Raw genomic sequence first — 26,192 nt, 5'->3', positions numbered from 1 at the left:
GCACCTGTGGCTCATGCCTGTAATCCTAGCTACTAAGGAGGCTGAGATCTGAGGATCTCTGTTCAAAGCCAGGAAAGTCCATGAGACTATTGTCTCCAATAAAGCACCAGAAAACCAAAAGTGGCACTGTGGCTCAAGTAGTAGAGCGCTAGCCCTGAGCCTGAAGAGCTGAGGGACAGCACCCAGGCCCAGAGTTCAACCCCACGACTAACAAAAAAAAAAAAAAATTATATTTATACTCATCTGCTTACATAACTATACAGAAGTAATTTAGACAATTATAAAAATCTTGAGTAGTTAGAAGAAGTATAGTGCAAACAGTGTGGGTATGATTTCTATTAAAATTTTATCTAATTTTTCTGGACAAGAAGGTATGATCTAATTTGTTATCCAAAATGTCTTTGGTGCATTATTATGCTGCAACTATTGTCCTTAATTTTTGTGAAATACGAATTTAGAAATTGACATACTCTATTACATACTTCAATGTGAACAGGTAAAACCAATTAGCTAGGGAGTCTAGAAACCCTGACCTGCTCTCTCTTCTAAAATAGTATTGAGGAGACATCTATGTTTATAGAACCCAAGTTACACAGTGATTGAGTAAGTATAATTCCAGGAGTTGTTTCTTTAAAGACTTAAAATTAAGTGGGTATGAGATCTCATTTTGTAATATGCTTTTAACTTAATTAGATGCAGAGAATGTTTTCAATATCTGAGTAATACTGGTATAATCATTAAGAGTGAGTAATCATATATACTTAAGGAATTAGAAGTCTAATGATGAATTGTTTTAAAACTAAGACATAATTTGTTATAGTTGGCTCTCACATTTCATTTGTATTCATATACTAGAACTAATGTATTTAACAATGATTTCCTGCTGTTACAAATAATCTCAATAGGAATTCATTTTAAATAAACTTTAGGTACATATTTTCTTCTTTTTCTCTCTCCCCCTGGCTCTATCAAGGTGAACAGCCATATACCAGGAATAGGATACCAGATTTTTGGAAATGCCATCTCTCTAATCCTGGGTTTAACTCCATTTGTTTTCCGACTGTCTCAAGCTACAGACTTGGAACAACTCACAGCACATTCAGCTTCAGAACTTTATGTGATTGCATTTGGTTCTAATGAAGATTTCATGGTTCTTTCTATGGTTATAATAAGTTTTGTGGTTCGTGTGTCTCTTGTATGGATTTTCTTTTTTTTGCTCTGTGTAGCAGAAAGAACTTATAAACAAGTGAGTATAATACAGACTTCTGAGTAGAGCATTTTGTTCTAATGCTATTTAGAGTATTTTAGTATTTCACTTCATCTTTTAACTTGATAATGTTGATTATTGATTTAAAATTTTATTATTTTAATTATTTTGCTTTTATAGTACTTAGCTAAATAAAATTATTACAGTTTATATTTTGGTGGTTTTTATTTTGCCATGGTAAGCTACTGGAGAATTAATCATTGTCTTAATCTTTTTTAGCGTTTGCTTTTTGCAAAACTTTTTGGACATTTAACATCTGCAAGGAGGGCTCGAAAATCTGAGGTTCCTCATTTCCGTTTGAAGAAAGTACAGAATATAAAAATGTGGCTGTCTCTTCGTTCCTATCTTAAGGTAGAATGATAGTGATAAAATACGTTTAATGTGCCCCTCTGTTAGTCCCAGTTTCTTTGTCAATATCTACATGTCTATGAATGTATAATCACCAGTTTCTCATTCAAAAGCTAAATTAGGGATTTTGTTTCTGCCTAGAATGGTTATCAGAAGCCAGTAGAGGGAGCCCACTACTTAAAAAAAGAATCTTGAAGAGTATAACCAATGGATGTCCTTACTGAACTGACCTATTACTATTTTAAAATACTAACTTGCAATTTTTTTAATTAATTTTTTTTTTTTTTTTTGTCAGTCATTGGGCTTGAACTCAGGGTCTAGGTGCTGTCCTTGAGCTTTTCGCTCAAGACTAGTACTGAGCTACAGTTCCACTTCTGGTTTTCTGGTGGTGATTGGAGATAAGAGTTTCATGGACTTTCCTGCCCAGGCTGGCTTTGAACATCAAGCCTCAGATCTCAGCTTCCTGAGTAGCTAGGATTATAGGCATGAGCCACCAGTGCCTGATCTACATTGATCTTATGCTCTTTCTTCTCTAATCCTTTTTTTTTTTTTCAGTTGGAGGCTTGAATTTGGGGCCTGGGTGCTGCCCTTGAGAGCTCTTTTGCTCAAGGCTAGCACTCTGCTACTTTGATGCACAGTCCGCTTCCGGTTTTCTGGTGGTAATTGAAGATAAGAGTCTCATGGACTTTCCTTCCTGCCTGGGCTGGCTTCAAACTGTGATCCTCAGACCTCAGCCTCCTAAATAGCTAGTATTACAGAGTGAGCCACCAGCACCTAACTCTAATCTTTTCAGTATTTCTTCTATTAGTGGAATAAGATAGAAATATCCTAGAGTGAAAAGGAAAATATCTGAATTCATTTTAAGAAAGAATTTTTTATGGGTATTTTGTTGTATTTAAAAGCAGTGAATTTTATTGTATGTGAAATAATCATAAAACTCAAGAATATTTATTCAAAATACTATGTTATTAAAATTAACACAAGACTAAAATATACTCAGACATGCCTAGATCCTCAATGGTTTTTATTTTGAAGTAACAATGAAAAAAAGCACTATTTGCTTTTTGTTTTAAAAATTAATTCTTCTGTGATGGGTGCCAGTGGCTTATGTCTATAATCCTAGCTACTCAGGAGGCTGAGGATCTATGTTCAAAGCCAGCCTGGGCAAAAAAAGTCCATGAGACTCTTTTCTCCAATTAACCACTAGAAACCCAGAAGTGGCCCTGTGGCTCAAGTGGTAGAGCAATAACCTTGAGCTGAAGAGCTGAGTGCCCAGACCCAGAGTTTAAGTCCCACAACCAACCAAAAAAATTGTTTTTTTATTAATTTAAATTGTTAAATTTAGCTCTTAGTTTTTATTGGGAAGTATTATAAGTTAGCATAGATTTCTCTTTCCTCTGGGACACCATATTGTACAAAGATATACATATGATCTTTGTTGCTTGACATAGCAAAATTCTCTTCAGATTTTTTCCTCATTACCTACTAAGTAGGTATTACAGTATTGTATATATTATTTTATTCAATAAATATTTAATTTTAACCATTTGTCATTTACTGTTAATTGGATCAATATCTCTACCTTTAAGAGCTTACATTTTAGTAAGGAAAACATGGAAGCCCAGACATAGAAATTACCCTTGATACTTCCTTCTCTTGATTTCCAGTGTCTACTTTATCACAGATTTCTCTCCTTTCTGCTTGTAGAATGTATCTTGAATTGTTTCCTTTTCATTTCCAATTCTAACACACTAATTGAAAACAATTAGGATCTTCTGATTTGGTCTGTTGCAGCTGCCTTTTAACTGGTTTTCAAGCATTGACATTTCCTCTGTGATACTTTCTTCAGTTCACCACAGAGATCCCTTTAAAATATAGATTAGATCATATAATTCTTAAAACTTTTGGAAGTTCTCCATTTCTCTTAGGATAAACAACAAAATCTTTTTAAAAAAAAAAAAGGACTGTGATCCTTCTTACTTTATGCTCTTCTTTGTATTTTTTCTTCTGCCTGGAACACTGCTGTATGCCATCCTACCCCCACCCCATAGTTTCATATAAATATTACTTAGGGAGCTTTTCCTATGCCCCCTCTTCTAATCTCTAAACCTAGATTAAGTCTCCCTGAGGGATGCCTCTAAGTGTCCTATGAATAACATTCCTGCATATTACTCATTGCAGCTTATCACATACTCTCATGAGTATGAGTTTGTTGTGTCTTCTTCCCCTACTACGACCTGAAAAGGAAAGGAATTTGTGTCTTATTTGCTGTTATATGTGTAGCACCAAACACAGTGCTTAGGTTTGAACAAATGCTCAAGAAACAATTGTTAGATAAAAGATCATAGTATTTGACAAAAAATTTTTTTTGAAAGTGTTGCTAAGGATTCTATACTGCATAGGCATCACTTTTCAGGAAATGTTAACACTTCATAATTAATATTTATCTGTCAAGTTAGGTATGTTTTCAGCACTGTAATCTATGACCAACCTGCAGTGATAAATCAACACCTTAATGAAAGCATAGAAATTAGTTGCTAGTTAGTAAATGTATTTTAAAATGTTTTCCCCCTCCTCCCCCAGCGTCGAGGTCCTCAGAGATCAGTTGATGTCATCGTTTCATCAGCTTTCCTGTTGACAATCTCAGTTGTATTTATCTGTTGTGCTCAGGTGAGTTAACTTATTCCAGGCAGAAATTAAATAATCAGATACATAACTATTGACATAACAAGCTTTCTAGTAATAAGTAACTAAAGCAAAAATTTCACTTGAGCCACAGCTCTACTTCAGCTTTTTGGTGATTAACTGGCGATGAGTCTCATGGGGTAGCCTGGGTAGGCTTCAAACCACAATCCTCAGATCTTAGCCTCCTGAATAGCTAGGGTTATAGGTATGAGCCACTAACACTTGGCTTTGAAATGATTTTTTTTTGTCAGTTGTAGGGCTTGAACTCAGAGCCTGAGTGCTGTCTCAGCTCTTTTGCTCAAGGCTAATGCTCTACCACTTTGAGTCACAACTCCACTTTTGGCTTTTGAGTGCTTAATTGGACTTAAGAGTCTCATGGGAACTTCAAGCCAAAGATCCTTAGATCTCAGCCTCCTCAGTAGCTAGGATTACAAGTGTGAGCCACCAGCACCTGGCTGAAATGGACTTTCTAAAAGTTTCTTTTTTTGTTGTTTTTCAAATGATTAAGTACATGTATCTTTATTCATCTCTGTGTTATGAATAGTAGGCATATGCTGAAATGTTTATTGAATGAACATAAAGTAATTCTTGTCTAGAATCTATGTGATAGCCCTTTTTCAAAAAGAACTAAATATATTTTTCATGTAAATGAAAAAAGTCTCTTGGCATTAAAAAAAATACAGAATAAATAGATTATAGACATCAGAAGATAGATAAATTTAGTGATCTGCAAGATAGAAGGAATTACTCCAGAATCCAAGACAATAAAAAGATGGAAAGTGTGAGAAGAATATTGAGATGTAGGTGGAAACCCAACACAAATCTAATAGGAATTCTAAGAACAAGAATAGAGGTAAGCAGGGATGGTAGAGGAAAAAAGGGATGGTAGGGGAAAAACAAAAGAGAGGGTAATAATGCTCAATAGGAAATGTACTCATTACCTTACTCATGTAATTGTAACCCCTCTGTACAGTATTTTTACAATAAAAATACATACTAAAAATTTTAAAAATGAAAGAATAGGGATAAGCATTCTTTGGAGAGATGATGACTATGATTAATTTTTCTGAATTACTAAGTTCTTTTCAGGCACAGGGACAGTTTATTAAATTTTCCTATGTATTATGCTACAAAATAATTCCAACTAGGCATGGTGGTGCACTCATGAGGCCAAGACAAGAGGATACTAAGTTCCAGGCCAGTTGAGCTAAATAGTGAGACCTTAACAAAAAATCCAAGCAAAGAAAAAAATGACCCCCTACAAACCACAAGATCTGACTACAATGTCAAACTAGAAACCAATGGCAACATCAAAGAAACTTACACATGAAAAATTGTTTAAAAGAACTTACAAATAACAAAATTTTTCAAAAGAGAAAACAGTATTGAACTATAAACTGTTTGCACACAGAAACACAAAAGAAAGTTTATTGATGCACTATCTGTAATGGGGAGGAAAATTGGCATGAACATAAATTTTTTTTTTCCAGTCATGGGGCCTGGGCTCTATCCCGAGCAATTTTTGCTTAAGGCTAGCTCTCTACTGCTTTGAGTCAAAGTGCCACTTCTTGTTTTTGAGCAGTTAACTGGAGATAAGAGTCTCACAGGGACTTTGCTGTCCAGGCTGGCTTCAAACCACAATCCTCAGATCTCAGCTTCCTGAATAGCTAGGATTACTGGCTTGAGCCACTGGTTCCTGACTAAGAACATAAATGTTAATTGATGGAGTAGTCCAATAAACTATGGTGGATTCTTTTACTAAGGTATCTTTTTAGTTCTAAATTCTTTTTAAAAAAATTTTATTGTAAAGATGCTATACAGAGGAGTTACATTTACTTGAGAAAAGCAATGAGTATATTTCTTGTCAAGCATTGTTACCCCTTCCCTTGGTGTTCTTATAAGAACTAGAATGAACAGATTTACAACTAAATGTATCAGCATAAGTCTCAAATGATGTTCTGTGAGATTTAAAAAATTGAGGCATAATACACAACATTGGGGTCATGTGATGACATACAACATTTAAAATGTAAATAAAATAATTTTATTTGAGCACCGTGGCATATGCTGGAATCCCAGCTACATGGGAAGTAGAACAAAAGGGCTAGGAGTGTAGCTCAAGAGGTAGATTCCTTGACCAGATGCCAGCAGCAGGGGGGAAAAAAGGATAAGTACCTAGCGGAATTATTAAAATCCTTTATGAAAAGATGCACAAAATATATTATTTTTGAGGTGGGGCAGAGTTTTAGGGGTCAGAGGTCAGGAAATTTTTAAAGGGGTTTCTGCTGAATCTGTGATCATTTTTCAAAGTGTGAAGTAACTACAGCTAAGTATTAACATGCAACAAAATTGATGGGGCTGGGAAGGTGGCTTAGTGGTAGAGCGCTTGCCTTGCATGCATGAGGCCCTGGGTTCGATTCCTCAGTACCATATAAGCAAAAAGAAAAAAGCCGGAAGTGGTGCTGTGGCTCAAGTGGTAGAGCGCTAGCCTTGAGCTGAAGAGCTGAGGGACAGCGCCCAGGCCCAGAGTTCAGGCCCCACGACCGGGAAAAAAAAAAAAAAAAATTGGTTACAAGACTCAGGGTTATTGTTTATTCTCTATACTTTCATAAGAAGTATGGAATTTTTTCAAAATATAATTCTCCATTTATAAACAGTTTCTTTTTAAAACACAATTGCACACCACACTGCTGCTTACTGTTTCTTTTTTCCTCCACTTCAGCTGCTTCATGTACATGAGATCTTTCTTGATTGTCACTACAACTGGGAACTGGTCATATGGTGCATCTCATTGACACTTTTTCTCTTACGATTTGTTACACTTGGATCAGAAACAAGTAAAAAATATAGCAATACCTCAATATTACTTACTGAACAGGTGAGTCTATTGTGTTACAAATTAATTTATATATTCTGCACACTAAGTTAAAATTGAATTTCTCTGGAACATTCTGTTTGATTAAGGTCATTTGTGCCTATAAAGCAAGCTTAAAATTTGATTAGACAGGAGACTTTCTGCCTTGACTCATATTTCAAATCTAATCTGTTTTTATATCCCATTTTCATTTCACAAAAAGGAAAAAATACTTATGGAAATGATGGATTCTCAACCATTAGTAGGACATGTTTGTTCTACAGTATTTTTAGAGCTACATTAGAATAAATATGAAATTGTGTAACTATGAATAATTTATAATCATTTTGGTAGTTTATTTTATTTTGCATGAATTTGTTAAATATGTTCCTCTCACCCTTTCATAATAATTACATAACAAATGTATTGCCAATTAACTTGTTGCATATTTTGCTTAGGGATAGATTGATATTAAAGAATCTTTTTTTTGGGGGGGGGGGGTCCTGTCATGGGGCCTGAACTCTGGGCCTGGGCACTGTCCCTCAGCTCTTCAGCTCAAGGCTAGCGCTCTACCACTTGAGCCACAGCACCACTTCCGGCTTTTATTTTTGCTTTTGCTTATGTGGTGCTGAGGAATCGAACCCAGGGCCTCATGCATGCAAGGCAAGCGCTCTACCACTGAGCCACCTTCCAGCCCGTTATTAAAGAATCTTAAAGATTGACATTAAAGAATATTAAAAAAATGAGCTGAAGTAAAGGAAAATGGAAAGTAACCAACATAAAGAAAGATCTCTAAGACATGAAATTGGACAGTCTGTCAGATCTTCCAATTCATTCTGAGGCTAATGGTTTCTATGTTTGTTCTTCTCTGTACCTCCTTTCCAGTAGCTTCTCCATAGACTTGCTGTCCTATAATACTGGCCTGGGATGTTACTAACTTTTCAGTTCATGGTACCTAGGATATCTGGCAAATACTGCATTAATCTTGCTAGTCAATGTATGGATTAAGTTGTATCTGCCTGCTTGTGCGTGGGAAGGCAGGCTCAATTGAAGCTACCCTAGGATACTTTTTCCGCAGGCTTGGGGTAGAGCAATTTCAAAGCAGTGAATTGTGGACAGGAGAGATACTCCAAAATTGTCTCTATTACAGAGTGGATAATAGTGGAAATTGGAACTAGTGTATTAATTTTAGTAATACAATCCCATTTTCTTTTTGCTTTGGTGTTTGAATACATTTGTATTTAAGTTACTATTGTTTTTCTTATTATAAAATAAGTTTAGAATTTGAAATATATAGTAATATATAAAGAAAAACATTAATTATTACATATAATCTTAATATCAGGAGAACCACCATTAATATTTTGGTGGATATCTTTCATGTATATTTGTGGCTTAGGGTGTGGCTCATATGAGAGTGCTTATCTAAGAGGCACAAGGCACTGTGTTCCATCCTAAGCATGACAGTTTTTAAAAATTTGTATTACATGTTATAAAATATTTTTGTTGACTCTATTTTATGAAAGATAAACCTCTACTTGAAAATGGAGAAGAAACCTAACAAAAAGGAGGAACTTACATTAGTGAATAATGTTTTAAAACTGGCTACTAAACTACTAAAGGTAAGAATAAACTTGAAAATTGATGTAAAGTACACTGTTGGAAATTCTTAGGCTCCATAGATCCTACTTTGTGTTTCCTTTTTTTTTTTTTTTTGATCTGGGGTTTGAACTCTGGACTTAGGCGCTGTCCCTGAGACTCTTGTGCTTAAAGCTAGCCCCTACCACTTGAACCACAGGCTCAAGTAGTTTAATGGAGATAAGAGGCTCATGGACTTTCTTGCACAGGCTGGCTTTGAACTGTGATCCTCATATCTCAGCCTCCTGAGTAGAATTATAAGCGAGAGCCACCGGCACCCCGATTGTATCTACTTTTCATGACTACCCAAAATGTTTATACATTACATTTGGGCATCTTCTTATAGTTTTAATTTATTTTTCATTCAAATAAGCTGAATAATTATTTTTGGTATTATAGGTTGTTTTTCCTAATGCTGAGAGCATTGTAGAGGTTAAAATTTATGCCTTTCAGATTTATGCCTCTTGAATTTACTAGGAAATTGATTTCAATAAAGAAGATTTGATGGTACTTTAGGAATCTTTTTAGTTTATATTTCTCAGCGCAACCATTTGCTTGACCTGAGCTAACTTAAACAGTAATAGTACATAGTCATTATAATAAGATATATCAGTAATCATTTCATTTTAAAATAATTTTTGGTAACATCTCTCTTGGAACTCTTTTGTTTTTGTGGTACTTGTTTCACTCTTACCACTGTTGAGTTCTCACATCACATGACAGTAGTGGAGTGGAGTCATTTTGATAAAAGTAATTATATATATATATATATATATATATAGCGTCATGAGTCTTGAACTTCTGGCCTGGGTGCTATCCCTCAGCTCTTCAGCTCAAGGCTAGTGCTCTACCACTTGAGCCACTTCCAGTTTTCTGAGTGGTTTATTGGAGATAAGAGTCTCATGGACTTTCCTGCCCTTGCTGGCTTTTGAACCATGTTCCTCAGTTCTTAGCCTCCTGAGTAGCTAGGATTACAAGTGTGAGCCACCAATACCCAGTGTAATAATGTATCTTAATGTCCTAGTATTATACACACAACACACACACACACACACACATTTTTGTTTGGTTTTGGTTCGTTTTAGGGCTTGAACTTGGGTCCTGGCCCCTGTGCCTGAGCTCTTTTGCCCAAAGTTAGTGCTTTACCTCTTGAGCTACAGCTTTCAGTTATCTGATGGTCAATTGGAGATAAGAATCTCATGGACTTTCCTGCCTGGCCTGGCTTCGAACCATGATCCTCAGATCTCAGCTTCCTGGATTACAGGCGCCTGGCCCTAATAATATATTTATGCCACTTGTGTCATTGGTAATGTTTTTCTTTCTTAAAATGAACATTTTTATTTAAATCTCAATTTCCGTAACCAGTTGAACATATTCCTTAAGATTTTCAGAGAGTGGTATGAAATTAATTGCAACTCCAAAGTATAGTTAGGTCTCCTGTCAACTAAAGAGTACACAGTGATTAGGCATTGAAAGGGTTCAAATGAAATGGGTGGAAGGATTATAAATTAAGTAACTGTAAAATACTCACTTTTTCAAATTCCTTTTAAAATATTTTTAGAAAGCTATGACTTTTAAATAATATGCAAAATAGGGGCTGGGAAGATGACTCAGTGGTAGAATGCTTGCCTTACATGCATGAGACCCTGGGTTCAATTCCTTAGTACCACATAAGCAGAAAAAGCCAGAAGTAGCGCTGTGGTAGAACACTAGGCTTCAGCTGAAGAGCTGAGGGACAGCAGTCAGGCCCAGAGTTCAAGCCCCACAACTGACCAAAAAGTAATATTAATAATAATATGCAAAATAATGTAGACAAATTCCTTTTTTAAGGAAGATTTATCTAAATGCTCTGTGAGAAAAAGAACTTGAATTGATAGTTTTATATTTGCTTGATACAGTGGTATTATAAATCTTCAGGGTCTAGACACTGCTAGACAGGAGGGGATCCTAGACATGAGGCTTTATGAACAGCTACAACCTCAGAATAGAGACAAGTATAAAAATAACTAAAATACAAAGCACAAATGTTATCCTTTTTGAGCATACATAGTCTCCTTGTCCAAAACTTGGACCTTAATATAGATTGTACTTCTCTGTTAAAGTATCTTCTAATTTATCCCCTTTTCTCTGTCAGCATTCCCCTGTGTGAGACCCTTGTCTCTCCCTTGAGATTTTGGTGCACAGAACTTTTAAGATGTTTCTGCTTCAGATATCACTCTTATCTCTCGTGTTACATTGCTAACTCAGTGTTCCTTTTCCCACGTACTTCAGGGTTGTTCTTCTCTTGTGTAAATTCTTTACTATCAGTCTGTGAGCATAACCTTCCAGAGAGTACCCTTATTTAACAAGCCAGCTTTATGAGTTAATATATTTCTTTCTTTTCATTTAGGCCATAACAGTGCTGAGCAGCCTACAGCAACTCAGATGTATTCTCATTCTTAACTATTCTTCCTCACCCTCTTAAGTTTCAGGAACACCTTCCTCCGATACCAGATTTTTGCATATATCTCACTGTATGAATTGTTTTGAATTCTTTGTATACATTCTGAATTGTGACTTCAAACAGGCTCGATTTTAGCATCTAAGAGCCTGGCATATACAAAAGACCTTTGAATGTTTTTGAATCAGTCCATTTGTGTATTTGTAAATGAATTGACCCAAGAGGAATGTTTACTATATGTTAATATTATAAAATTAGACTAATTGTATCTAATTCCACAGAAACCATTCTATTTCAGTTTTTCTTCCAGCTCTTATGCCAAAAAATAACTCCAGCTACTACACTAATATTTTACTTATAAACATTGGCTTGGGACAGAAATTAATAGTTATGAATTTAGTTAGTTATTTTTAGCCACTTTTTTTTGGGGGGGGGGGACAGCCTGGGCGCTGTCCCCAAGCTCTTCAGCTCAAGGCTAGCACTCTACCACTTGAGCCACAGTGCCACTTCTGGCCTTTTCTGTTTATGTGGTTCTGAGGAATTGAACCCAGGGCCTCATGCATGTGAGGCAAACTACTCTACCACTGAGCCACCTTCCCAGCCCCTAAAGTCACTTTCTCTAGCCAGGTACCAGTGGCTCACACCTATAATCCTAGTTTACAGGAGGTCAGTAGCTAAGGATTGTGGTTCAAAGCCAGCCTAGGCAAGAAAGTACACGTGACTCTTATCTCCATGAAACTACAAAAGAAAGCCAGAAGTAGAACTATGGCTTAAGTGGTGGAGACTATCCTTGAGCAAAAAAGCTTAAGGGAAAGCACCAAGCCCCGACTGAGTTCAGGCGCCAAGATCAGCACCCCTCCTGCCAAAGAAATGACTTTCTCCAAAAACAAAACAAAACAAAAAAAAAACACCCAAAGCCATAAAACTACTATTAAAGTTATTTCAAGTCTATTTTTTAATAGACTTAACAGTGCCTTTAAATCCATACTATATATTGCCTTTATTTAGTTTAAATGATAATTCAGAGTCAGAGTCCAATGGTTTCTTTCTCCTCTGTTAGGAATTGGACAGTCCCTTTAGACTGTATGGGCTTACAATGAATCCACTGCTTTATAACATCACCCAGGTTGTCATCCTGTCAGCTGTTTCTGGTGTTATCAGTGACTTGCTTGGATTTAATTTAAAGGTCAGTGCTAAAATTCTTTTACTCTCTGAGAATTCTGTTGCATTTCTGTGACACTGGTTTTTCTATATCACTCTGAAATCTCACATGACAGTAATAGAGTCATTTTGATAAGAATGCACACAATTATTTAAAAACATGCCTTAGTGTAAGATGCTTGCCTAGCATCAATGAAGCCCTGGGTTTGATTCCTTAGTACCACATCAACAGAAAAAGCTGTAAGTGGCACTGTAGCTGAAGTGGTAGAGTGCTAGCCTTGAGCACAAAATCTCAGGGACAGTGCCAGGCCCTGAGTTCAAGCCTCAGGATTGGCAAAAAAAAACAACAACAAAAATCCAATTATTTAAAAGCTATTCTAGTATATTAGTAAAGGTAGGTACTAGTAAACTAAAATTTTACATTTAATTTCAATGAATGATATATATTATGGTTTCTAGTACTACAGAACTGCTAATTTGAAATGGAACTTGGCATATATACGATTCTTATATATGACAGAAGGAAGTGTTTGTTTTTCCTCATACAATTTCAGCATAACTTTTTTTGCTGTTTCTTTTTTTTTTATTTTTTTTTGTAAAAATGCTGTACAGAGGGGTTACAGTTACATGAGCAAGATAATGAGTACATTTCCTGTTGAGCATTGTTGCCTCCTCCTTTGTTTGGATGATAATAAAGAATACAATTTGTTGGAATTGTATTATTTACCTATATAATGCTACATACATCCTCAAATGTGTGCACAGCTAACTACTAGTAAACTGGTAAGCTGTGTAGAACCAGCATATTAAACAAATATTATATGGATAAAAGAAATCTGATTTTCATCTTTTTTGTTTGTTTAGAGAAGATTGTTATTTTTTAATAACAGGATAAAAGAGTTAAAATATCAGGACTGTGAAATAAATTTAGACCAGAAGTAGCATTTAGTAGAATTTGAGTTAACCATATTAAAGATGGCTCTAGTGGTTATTACTTCTGCTTTTTTTTTTTTCTAGCTATGGAAGATTAAATCATGACAATTCAGAGAAGAGATGTAGCCTCTTTCAGAGTATGAGTTCTGACTAAGCTGCCTGAAAGCAGTCACCATCTCCTCACTTCAGAGGTCTCCACTGGGAAATTGAAGTGTTTACATCAGACTGTCGTGTGCAATTCTTATATTTATTTTACTTGTTCACTATTTTTTTACATTTATTTTAGTGTTATATTTTTTTAAGCATTGATGTTCTTATTTGTTGAAAGGGTGATAAAACTGATACCCCAATACTTGAGATCCTGGTAATTGCTTGTAATTAACAGAATAAGAAATTATGAAAATAGAAGCCATTGCTAAGCACTATTTCTCCATCAATGCCGTGAACTTGCCTTACTTGAGAAAAATAACTTTAAAATATTGCATTGGACTCAACAAAACACATGCAGCATTTTCTTCAGTATGTCAAGATTTAGTCAGGGTTTCTCTTGAAATATTGTAGAACAATGCCAGGATCTAAACTTACTAAGCTACAGTTTAAGCACCCTTCAGTGTTAATACATACGGTATTATGTAATAGGTCAACAAGTGCTCTTTGATGATAAAACTCTTAATGGAGCAATAATTGTAAATGGTTACCATACTGTAAAATATTTTGATAAAAATAAATTAGTAATAATTATATTTATTTGAAACACTGGGCTGTTTGCACAGCTCCAACTGTGCATGCTCAAAATGTGCACTTTTAAAAATTGTTACTTTTAATGCATATCTTTCTATGGGATATGTTATAGTGTACTAGGGCATGATATGGTATCCTTTTGAGTGAGATATATTCTCATCTCACAAGTGAAGTGCCTATTGCTATTACTAAAGTACGTTATGTTTACTCAAGCAAAATAATTTTCTCCATGGTACACTATAGTGTATGCTATTCATACTACACTTAAATAAACAATTTAAGTATAAGATTAAGAATGAATAAAATATTTATCTGAGTTATAAAATTACATCCAACTTTTCAGAAGAGACAGCTTCAGCATCCAAATTCTACGCTCTAAACTTAATCTGGTGCACCCTCCTGTCCAACCATTTCCTGCCCTCCCCCTACCTCCCCCGCCCCCCACCCCCACCCCAAGTATATAAGGGCTATCTTAACCTGAAAACTGCTCTCCCCTTCAGTAATTTGCCAAGTGTCCAATGAGAATTTGTCATGTTGGCATGTTAGGTAAATGGGGAAAATACGATGGTATGTTATATTAGGCCTTGATTTTAAGTTGTTATGTTTGTACAATCAAGAGTATTTTAGGAATTACATGAAACATAAAATGTTCTGTGACTTTTTTTTAACTGAGCATCTGGTTTCTAAAGCAAAGAATTTATTTGAAAATAATCTAGAATTTTGGTGCAGAGTCATGTTGAATATCCTCACATTTTTGCCATGTTTTAAGTAATTTAAAAAATTAATTGTAAATATTTTATTTGATTGGTGCAGTTCTAATTCCCAAATCATAATCTTGAATCAGGAATGTGTGGAGAATAGAGCCATTGTCCTATCACTTTGCTCTTACCATTCCTTTGACCAGCCTCGAGTCAACCTTGTTGTATAGTGTTTTTTCTTTGTATAAACAACAGAAGGCATTTTGTTTTATTTGCCTGTGTTCTAATATGTTTAATAATGACCAAAGTGCATTCTGAGTATTTTCAAGGAATGTATTACTGGAGCTTTAAGAACATACTTAGTTTCTCATGTGAAATATTAGGCTTTGTCTGATATGTACCTTCTTCCTCTATTGTCCAATATTGAGGTTGTTTTTAGGAGTTATATTTTATAAACTTTTTCAAAATAAGGTACATACCTATACAGAACTTAACATTTTGCACAGAATATATTAAATCTATTTTGAGAAAAAAAAGTATGGTATGAGTTCTGTTAGGGATAAGAGATGAAATTATTGTATCTCACACACACACACACACACACACACACACACACACACACAACTTCAGAATGGAAATATTTTTAAGAAAAGTAGCTGAGTATACTGATTTAGGACAATGCTTGCATTAGGTTGAAGTTCAGTTTAACTTAGAATTGGGAGTTGATTTTTTAAGTACCTCTCAACAACTTAATAGTATGTTGAATTATGTCATTAATGTTGGCAGCAGTAGATAGTAAATGGAAGAAGTTGTCATGTTAAGCAGTCTCCTAGTATTAACAGCACCGTTTCAAGGTAGAATATTGACATTGCTGCCTTTCAGATTACCATGAATGTAAAAAGTTGCAATTGTAACATATCACATCATATAGAAAAGGCAGTTCAAGGACTGAATGGGGCAGATGTCATGTGTTAACTGTTGTTCTTTGCCACATGTGTTGTATTTGGAAGTTTGAACAGCAAGTTTAAAATAAAACATACTATGACTGACTGCTGTGTTGTTTATAAGTCCTATATATTTCTGTGGTTATTCTGTGTTTACTGTATCATAAACCTTAGTTATACCCTTTAGATTTGAGAGGAGTGAAAATAAGTTTTAACAATTTCCAAATTCTTCAGATGTTATTATGATTCTCAGAACGCTAAAGAATAACAATACATAAACAGACGTTGCATCACCAAAATATTTCTACATTGCTAATGTTTGCTTGCTTGTTTGTTTTTGTACAAATTCATTGCCAAAGGAATAGACATGCTTTTATTTTTAAGAATTTTAAAATAATTTTTATTTATTTAAATATAAAGGGAGTACTTACGGGTTTTTGTTTGGTTTGGTTTGGTTTTGTCAGTCATGGGGCTTGAATTCAGGGACTGAGTGCTGTCTCTGAGGTCTTTCACTGAAGACTAGCACTCTACCACTTTGAACCACAGTTGCACTTCTGATTTTCTGGTGGTTAATTGGAAATGAGAGTCTCACGGACTTTCCTACTGGGACTGGCTTTGAACCATGATCCTCAGCTCTCACCCTCCTAAGTAGCTAGGATTATAGGCATGAGCCACCAGTACCTGGTATCACTTACCCTTTTCATCAAGTTTAATCCAACAATTTTGCTGCTTGAGTTCAGCATGAGAGATCATGGCTGATGGTAGGATGTCTAGGCATTCTAATATTTGATTGGCCCAGGTGTCCTTAGGGCTTAAGTTAACCAGGAAATATTCAAGTGCATTTTCAATCTTACTTTAAGCCTAGAATTGACTCTGTTAATGAACCTCTGCTTCAAAAAGAGAACAATGTAAGTGGTGTCACTTTTGTTTGCCATATTGCTTAAAACACTAAATTCCCAATCTGCTTTTTTTTTTTTCTCCTGCCATTCTACATAAAGGACACCACATGCACAAATGCTTAACAGTATCATTGAATACTGACAGTGCTTACTTTCTGAGGAATTTAGGAGACAATTCAGGATAAGGGAACCCAAAGTGTTTTGCTTACTTACCTAGCCCTTAATAAAACACTTATGAGACCATGTTTTCCAGCAGACAAACTAGGACTGTGTATGACTTATCTAGATCCTGACACACTGTCTACTTGGAGATAGCATCTGATCCCACAGAGTGAGAGTTCAGTCACACAGACTGTCTTTGCTTTAGATGCCAGTTGCACCAAGTTGTGCTGGGTTCTGATGACAAGCTTTAAGTTGGAATTCTAACACTTTCTTTGGATTTATGTCACTAGAGAAGCTCCTAGAATTCAGGGAGGCGCTAAGTTTACCAGTATCCTGGAAAGCATATTTTTAAGGACACCAATGATAAAAGAGGTACCTAGGACAAGGGACGGGAGAAAGAACACTAAGTTTCCATTCATCCATCCTCCAGGAACCGTCACCTTTGCCACAACCTGGAAATCCCTGAGCTTTACCATATTAGTGCAGCCAATTATTAACCCTGTTTCGAGCTCCTCATTTCTTGAGGAATATACTTTCAAAACAGTATTCCCCAAATGGTTTGAGAAATTGTCCCGCCATTGGACCTTCACTACCTTGAAAGTTCCTATTCCTATCTTCAGGCCAAGTGTTTTTTAGATGTAAATTCCATAAGATCCTAATTGTATTCATCACTGTATTCCCAACACCTACAATGGGTCACACTGATGCGCTGAAGAGTTTAAATGTATTTCCTATATGAGTAAATGGATGTCATCACTGCATCCAATGTCCTTGCATTACCAGATTAAGAAACAGGACAAAGAAGGGGTTAAAAAGCTTACCTGAGGTTACATGACTAGTCAGAAATAGATCCCCAACTCTTTATTCCCATGGCAGGCACAATAGTACATTTTGGTAAACATTTGCACTCTTCAGTAATCAAATAATTGTAGTTAACTATGTTGGAAAGAATAATATTTATAAATTATTTGTCCAGGTTCATAGTAAGGTCACATATAAACTGTGGTAATAGGTGAATGTCTACATTCATCTTGAAATCACCTTATTCAACTCTGTAAGTGTGGCCTGTTGAAAGAATATGTGCTTTGGTATCACACTTGTTTTACAATCTTGAGCAAATTACTTGACATCTGTGTGCTTTAGTTTTCTCACTATAGGTTACCAGCAGTAATACCTGTCTTACATGGCTATTAGGGGGATTAATGAGGACATAGGTAAAACATCTAACATACGTACTGATAAATGATGGCTGTGCAGAAAGATTGGCTCTCTTTTCTTTGCCCAGCAAGAAAAATGAGTAGTGTCTAGGATGATTAACATTTTCAAGCTAAACCATGTTATGTAAGATCAAATGCTTCTCTGCCAATTAAGAATCAGGCTTCCATATAAATAATCATACATGAAAAGTCTTTTATAAAAAGCCATTTAAGGGCTGGGAATGTGGCTTAGTGATAGGGTGCTTGCCTAGCATACATGAAGCCCTGGGTTCATTCGATTCTTCAGTACTACATAAGCAGAAAAAGCCAGAAGTGGTGCTGTGGCTCAAGTGGTAGAGTGCTAGCCTTGAGCATAGAGACAGAGCCCAGGCTCTGAGTTCAAGACCTAGGACCAGCCAAAAAAAAAAAAAAAAAAAAGTCATTTAATTATTTTTCTTCCTCAAGGAACACTATAAAATTTGAGGGAAGTTTTCTGTACATTATATTCAATTATGAACATAGGCCAAGTTCTCCAATGCATATCCCATGGAGCTACTCTCACCAACAACATTGCCCAGCATTGCGTTCATCTGTGGCCAGTTCTCAGCTCACCCTTATCTTGTCTGCTCACTCTCCTACTTCATTGTCTAGATAGTTTAACTTCCTGTCAGTCCTATCAAGGTAGAACTGCAACCTGAGTCCCTTATTTTGTAATGGTTATGTTTGTTTATTTTATGTTTTTATCAACTTCAGCTTCATTTCTGTGTTCCCTAGAATGGTTCTCCCAAACCTTTATCATGCTGAAGCTCCTAATCTCCCTCAACCTGTAACTATTGGCATTCTTCACTTAAATATGACTGAGAAGATAGGAATCATTAGGCATAATTAATTCTCCAGACATCCCCCTGCTTCACTGTGTGGAAGAAATGTTGCTCTCTGAGGCCACCTTTCCCCCGTGCTTAGGATTCTGTCCCTGCCTATATACATGATGCCACCTTTACTTTTTCCTCTCCTAAGTTTACGTTACGCATGATTCACTTTCTTGAGACAAAGGAGTCCAGCGTCTGAAAGACATAGGTTTCTAGGCTGGATGGATCTGAACCACAAAGCACTGTGAGAGCTTGTCACACTCTCTGCTCTTATCTGAAAGGAGCATGTTCTGCATCGTCACCAAGCTTTGCCGGGCTGTGTCTTAGCCAATCTAAACAGGCCAATGATGGGTGACCAGCTTTAAAGCAGCCAGCTGATTTATGGGCGGAGTAGGTTAGTGTGAGAACTCAACCCAGTGAGGTGCTCTGTCTTTGGAGGCATCTTATAGACTAGTCGAAGACTTTTACCACAAACTTGAGTTTAGAATAAAGTGTCAATAGGCAGAGATGTTAGGATGGCAGAGATCCAGAAGAAGTTTTGGATTAAATAAAAGCATAAGAGAGAAGGAAGTATTAATTGTGAAGAGGGAAGAAATGAGAAATGGGAGGCAGAGACAGAGGTGGAGGCAGGCTGTGTTGTGGATCATTAGAGGCCTGCACTTGTCTCAGAGTATAGCAGAGTTAACTGGAGTCCTAAATCATGATGCTTTCATTTACCCTTCAAATACACTGTTACTACATGAAGTAATAACCAAATGGGAACTCAACACCCTCCCCCTCCCAAAGCCTCACACAAATGACTGTTTAATCTGAAGTCATTTTTCTTCTCTAATTGATTTTTCCTGTCACTTGCTCCTGTTAGAGTGTAGTACTTGACTATACTATCTACTTTGAACAGATTTTGATCTCCTTTGTCTTCAGAATAGTTCCCAGTCTTAGAGCTGTGTTTGTGCTTATTCTTTTCTTTTGATAATGTTCCTCAATTCTGTGTATTCAACAAATGATTCAACATGCAATTTAGTGACTGTTTTCTTTTGTCTTTAAAGCTAAATTCATGTCTCAGAGCTAACTTCAATATTGACTTTCTGTAGTCACTAATCTAGACAGGCATTCAGGAGTTTTGGAGTTCCCTTTTAATCTTAGCCAAATTCCCCTACGAGTTTTGATCAATTATTTATATATGGAATTTCTTCATTTCTCAAACTTGATACCAAAAGATGTGTTTTAAGGTGAAACAGGGATATTGCCAACTACTCTCACCAACAACACCCCAGCATTGCGTTCATCTGTGGCCAGTTCTCAGCTCACCCTTATCTTGTCTGCTCACTCTCCTACTTCATTGTCTAGATAGTTTAACTTCCTATCAGTCATATCAAGGTAGAACTGCAACCTGAGTCCCTTATTTGGTAATGGTTATGTTTGTTTATTTTATGTTTTTATCAACTTCAGCTTCATTTCTGTGTTCCCTAGAATGGTTCTCCCAAACCTTTATCATGCTGAAGCTCCTTGCCTCCTTCAGATACATATCAAATATCTGCAAATGCTTTTACTTGGTTTTGTCTGTAAATGCAGACTTCCAACTGACAGTTATCCTACCTGTGATTTATACTCTTCTACTTGTTACTGCTTAGAGTTGCTGGGTCAGTTTAAAGGAGCCGAAAGAGGCTCATAGCATGAATTCTGTTGTGCGTTTGGGGAAAGATAAGAGATTAGCCTAGGAAATATGCAAAACAGACCAAGGAGTTTTAAAACTCCATTTCTGTAATTTTTCTTTCATCTGTCCCATAGATAGCTTTCAAATATATGCTAGGCTCTGAGCGAGGATCAGAATGATAGTCCCTCCTTTCCTTTAACTTGGGAGGCTAAGAGAGATGGTTCGTCTTGTACACTAATAATTGCAGTATGTGCAGCTTTAGGGATGTGATGGAGCTGCCTGTAGCAGCATTTCTTGCAAGCAGTTCAGTGTGGCTGGAGAAAGATGTGGATAGGCAATGAACAGAAGATAATGATGGACTGGGTGACTTTTTAGAGCCATGGGATTTTAATTTCATCTTCAAAAGTGAAGACTGTCTATCCAGCGCAATGACTTGGTAAAAACTCAGAAGTATCACTTTCTTCCCTTGGATACTTCGTGAACCATTCCACATTGTAAAACAGTGTTTAAAATTAAAACAGCACAAGTGTTATGGTTTGGGCAAGTCTCCCCCAAAGGCCCACAAGCTAAAGGCTTCCTTACCAGCTTGTGCAAGCTTAGAAGATAGTGCCTAGGGGAAGCCAAGTAAGTCATCCTGAGTGTGCACCTATCTCTTTTCCTTCTGGCTGCCTCAAGGTGAGCAGTTTCCACTAATCCAGGCTCCCACTCTGCCTCTAAGTTTTGTCACCTAATGGTAATCCTTAAATCTTTGAAACAGTAAAAAAAAATTGTCTCAATAGAATTAATATCTTGCTCCAAATATCAAGAACCTAGATTTGTATCTTTGACATAGACTTCCTAGGTAACCAGAAGAAGCCATTTACTGATTATCTGAATAAAGGGGAGGGCACAATTAAATTACTTGATCTATTATGATCCAGCTTTAATACTGAGACTTTGTTTCTTTGTTACGTTTCTACTTCTAAAGAACATTAGAATTAAAAATTCTTTTATCCTGAGAAAGTAGACCACGGTTGTAATTTTCTAATGTAAATACTTAGTTTAAGGCATCTAATTTCTAAATGGAAATTAAAAGGGTTTCTTGTAGAGAGATGTAAGTGCTGAACTCTAACCAGAGTCAGCTTTTATCATCTGTTCTAATTTGAGGAAATCTAGGCTTTGTGGATCAGGGAATTCAGAACAGACTTTTGTTCCTTACACGGCCCATCTCTTTAGCAAATTAGGCCTCTTTTCCCCTGCTCCCAAGTGAGCTTTCATTTGCTTATACTCTTAAACAGAGTCCTGATGTTCAGGTGGAATCCACTTCAGTTTTAAATTTCCCTAATTCCTTGACATCAGTCTGTCTTTATTCAGCCATGTTACTATGCACCCACGGGGTTAATCTGATCCTATCTCATTAGTACATCCTTCCCAACAGAAACTTCTGGAAACAGAATGTTCTTTTCCTATTGTCTTCTACGCATATCTAAAACAGTTCTTGGTGGAAATTCCTTAGTCTCTGCAAGCTTTCCTGCTTAACTACTGAACCCCCAGATTGGGATGGGACCCCAGATAAGATTCTTAGATGGTTTCTAACTTTTTTCTGTGCTCTAATCCCTGGCACCTGCTATTCAATTCTGAATATCACCCTATGAGAGACAAAACTTAACTTTTTTTCTTCCCTACTCCCTTTATATACTGAAAATACTAAATATCTAAAAGCTCTAGGTAAGCTTATAGTTTAAACCATCTTAATTCTGCCTCTCAGATCGTCTGGAATGTTTACATTTATGCAGTTAGATTCTAAGATACTCTTCAAACAAAGGAGGAGGCTACAATGCTTGATAAGAAATGTACTCATTGTCTTGCCCATGTAATTGTAACCCCTCTGTACAGTATTTTCACAGTAAAAAAAAAAAAAAAAGATACTCTTCAAGATAAAGTCTATGTCTTAACCATTTTTCTGTTCCAAAGGACACAAACAAGTCTCAAAAAATACTGACACCCTTTTTTTTTTTTACCCCACCATTACAAATTCTGATTCTCTTTGGGTAAGATTTTTTTAAAAAGTCTTTCATGTTTGTTTTTTGTTGTTGTTGGTGGTGGTCATGGGGCCTGAACTCTGGGCCTGGGTGCTGTCCCTCAGCTCTTCAGCTCAAGGCTAGTGCTCTACCACTTGAGCCACAGCACCACTTCTGGCTTTTTCTGTTTATTTGGTGCTGTGGAATCGAACCCAGGGCCTCATGCCTGCAAGGCAAGCACTCTACCACTGAGCCATCTTCCTAGCCCTTCTTTCAGGTTTTGATGAATCAGGATTGCATTATTGAAATACTGGCCTACATTTAAGAAAATCTTTCTTTAGATTTGTAAGGAAGATATTAGGTAGAACAAGAAAACTGATTAGCCTGACAATTTGAAGTTTTGTCTCTAATGTAGCAATATTTTCTCTATTTTATTTTGGTGCTTCTTAGGCCTAGAGACTTTGTTGATTCTTGTTACATGCTGAGTTACATGTGACCCCTACTGTTTTTGCCCAAGGGACTCAAAGATAGGCATGTTCAGTCAGAACATGTCCAGTAAGTGGTGTCTATTTTCCTGAGTGCTCTTCTCCTTTGTGGCACACCTTGCAGTCTGTGAGGGAACTTTGTTTCAAGAGGATATTTGAACAAAATTGAATCAAACCATTTTCCATAGGCAGTCTTGAAATCAGCAGGAAGCTTGCCTTTTTCCCTCCCATTTCTCACAGATTCTTGGCTCTGAACTTAGTCTCACAGTTACCTACCTCTCCACTGATAATCTAACCTTTAATAAAAGAGAGCATTTTTTTTAAAAAGCTGGAATAGTCTAACTGTCTGGTTCAGTCATTATCAGGAGCCTCCAGGTTTCTGCATTGGGGAAATTATGAATAATTCTGCTATGAGTATTTGTATACAAGGTTTTAGTAGACTTGTGTTCTTCCTACCTCCATCTCCTGAAAGCTATGATTACAACTATGCACAACTACACCTGCTGTCTTTAGCTGTTTTAGTGTGTCTGAGCATGTGCCAGGATGTTTGTACAGTGATAAAAATCACAGAATTGTGCAGTTTTTTCAGAATATATCCCCATCATTAAGTGGCATGTGACTGGATAAAGTAAATTCAGTCCCTTAGACATTGTGTATCAGACTCAAAACCTGTTCATTAAGTTTTCCATTAAAACCTGTTAGTAAAATCAGTCTGTTGCTCACCTCTGGACAGTCTGTCCATTGTCTTCATTAAAAGCTGTCTTCAGCTACAACACACAAGTCAGAACCGACTCAGCAGCATTCTCAGAATGACTATTATCTTGGGACTATGACTAAGCATACTTAGTCATAGAAAGTGCTAATAACCAGGCAGCTCATCATAACTCATCAGTTTCATGTTAAACTGAACAGAACCAGAGTATTTGTGTTTGTGTTTCTCTGTGTATTTCTGTGTGTGTGTGTGTGTGTGTGTGTGTGTGTCTGTGCACACGTGTGCGCACACCTGTGTATGCTGGTTCCTGGGGTTTGAACTCGGGATCTGGGTGCCTATCCCTGAGCTTTTTTTCTAAAGGCTAGAACTCCATCATTTGAGCCACAGCTCCATTTTTGGCTTTTTGGTGGTTAATTGAGGATAAAAGTCTCATGGATTTCCCTTCCCCAGGTTGGCTTCAAGTCACAAAATCCTCAGATCTCAGCCTCTTGAGTAGCAAGATCACAGGAGTGAACAGCCAGCACCTCATTCAGAGTGCTCTATTTAAGGGAGGTGGTGCCTTACAGTGCCTACAATTTTGGTGGATGTTAGGACTTCACATTTTATATATTCTTCAATAATAAGGCTAATATCCATATTTTACTTTTCTTTGGTTAACAAGACCACTTTTAGGGAAGATATTCACCAGATCCTTTCCTTCTCTAGCAGAGTAAAACAGAATGTGTTAGAGAAGGCCTTTGAGTACCTATCTTATTAGATGTTAAGAGGGAAGTGGACTGCCATGGAATGAAACAAAGGAAAGGAGAGTTCTTGGGATTTCCATTACCTGATAAAACTAGGGATAACTTTGTTATTTTCTACCTGCAAATGTTAAAATAGGAAAATGGCTGCACACCACAAGTTGCTTGCAATTCAGTGTTTTATTGACTATGAGGTCATTTTTTGTAAAGGATATTGCCATTCTATGTATTCCTAAGAAAGAAAAAAGCCCTGCTATGTCAAGTGTGAAAAAGTAAGCCTGAAAATCAGTGAGAAATGGTTATCTTTCTGTAGATGGTGAGTCCACCTTAACATTTGTTGTGTATCCCTTTTCTCCTGACACTCTAAAGACATCAATTGACTAGTCTAAGAGCAGTAATTGCAATTAAAATGAATGTTATGTTTTAAAGAATATAAACACAACTAATCATTGTAGAATTCCCTGATCTGTAAGGCATTTTAAGCAGTAATGAAATGGAAATAGTTGCTAGTTCTTGAAATGACTGATCAAAACAAGGTCTCAACCATTAGGCAGATAAGATTTATTTATTTCTGGCCACATCATTTATCTTGTTTTGGTTGCCTTCAAATAATTGTACAAGAGGGGTTTAGTTTAGTGTCTCCATTTATGTGTACTGTGGTACCCTTTCCATCATTCTTCCCATCATCTCAAGTTCCTAGTTCAACTTTCATGGATGCAAATTGAATATTATGATTGGATTCATGTACTGTTTCTTTCTGTCTACCCACCTCCCTTCCAGATAAGACATGCATGGTTCAGCTTCTTTGATGTTCATTTTGCTAACTATGAATTTGTCAAGAGATTACACCATAGAACTCATCCCTGAATAAGCCATACTTCAGCCAATTTGATCTTGTATATATGCTTATGTCTCTATGTATTTTCATAACTTTATATTTTAGGTCTAATTTGCTCATATGAAAGAAAACCTTTGTCTCTTGGGCCTGACCTTACTCAGTGTGATGTTTTTTCTAGGTTCACGTATTTCCCTGCAAATGACATACTATTATTCTTCCTGATGGATTAATAAAATCCCATTGTACATATATGCACATACATATATGCACATACACATGCCACATTTTCTTGCCCCATCTGTCAGTGGTAGGGCATCTGGATTTTACCCTGTAGCTTGGGCTATTGTAACTAGTGCTGAATGGACATGGGTGAACAGGTCCAGCTGAGTCAGTTGGTTCTTAAAGTGTTCACAGGGTTTCTTTTTGTTGTTGTTGTTCTGTTTTGGTTTTTTTTGGTGGTCATGAGGCTTGAACTGTGGGCCTGGGCGCTGTCCCTCAGCTCTTCAGCTCAAGGCTAGTGCTCTGCCACTTGAGCCACAATGCCACTTCTGGTGTTCTGGTGGTTAATTGGAGATAAGAGTCTCATGGACTTTCCTGCCTGGGTTGGCTTTGAACTGCAACACTCAGATCTCAGCCTCCTGAGCAGCTAGGATTACAGGCATGAGTCACTGGTGACCGGCTCAGAGGATTTTTTTTTTTTTTGAGGTCTTGTTCCTAAAAATTCCCATGGTATAAATACCAGATTTTTAATTTTTTAAAATTTTAGAACTAGTTGCAGAAGACTGGATTTAGACTGACTGGTTTTGTCTGGAAATTATGACATATTCTTCATTGGTATAACCAGCAACAGACTTTTCGTAGCAAAAGCTAAGAAAAAAACTCAGCAAGGAGGATGATAGATGGAGACTGTCAGGAGAGAAATTGGGTT

The 26,192-nt window shown here is 36.6% G+C and overlaps 1 protein-coding gene across 1 annotated transcript in view; it reads left to right on the top strand.

Annotated features, from left to right (window-relative positions):
* The window catches only part of Phtf2 (putative homeodomain transcription factor 2), a 102,705-nt gene extending 86,891 nt beyond the window's left edge, over positions 1–15,814 (top strand). The window contains exons 12-18 of the mRNA XM_042684722.1: positions 974–1,246; positions 1,487–1,618; positions 4,199–4,285; positions 7,023–7,178; positions 8,681–8,776; positions 12,293–12,418; positions 13,411–15,814. Coding sequence (XP_042540656.1) covers positions 974–1,246; positions 1,487–1,618; positions 4,199–4,285; positions 7,023–7,178; positions 8,681–8,776; positions 12,293–12,418; positions 13,411–13,431 — 891 coding nt within the window. The 3' untranslated portion in view covers positions 13,432–15,814. The remainder of the gene's footprint in view (positions 1–973; positions 1,247–1,486; positions 1,619–4,198; positions 4,286–7,022; positions 7,179–8,680; positions 8,777–12,292; positions 12,419–13,410) is intronic.
* The last annotated feature ends 10,378 nt before the right edge of the window (positions 15,815–26,192 follow it).

The sequence above is a fragment of the Dipodomys spectabilis genome, unplaced genomic scaffold (assembly GCF_019054845.1).
Source record: "Dipodomys spectabilis isolate Male_0828 unplaced genomic scaffold, ASM1905484v1 ptg000089l, whole genome shotgun sequence".
In the NCBI taxonomy this organism is placed as follows: domain Eukaryota; kingdom Metazoa; phylum Chordata; class Mammalia; order Rodentia; family Heteromyidae; genus Dipodomys; species Dipodomys spectabilis.
This window is presented reverse-complemented; position numbering and strand designations above follow the sequence as displayed.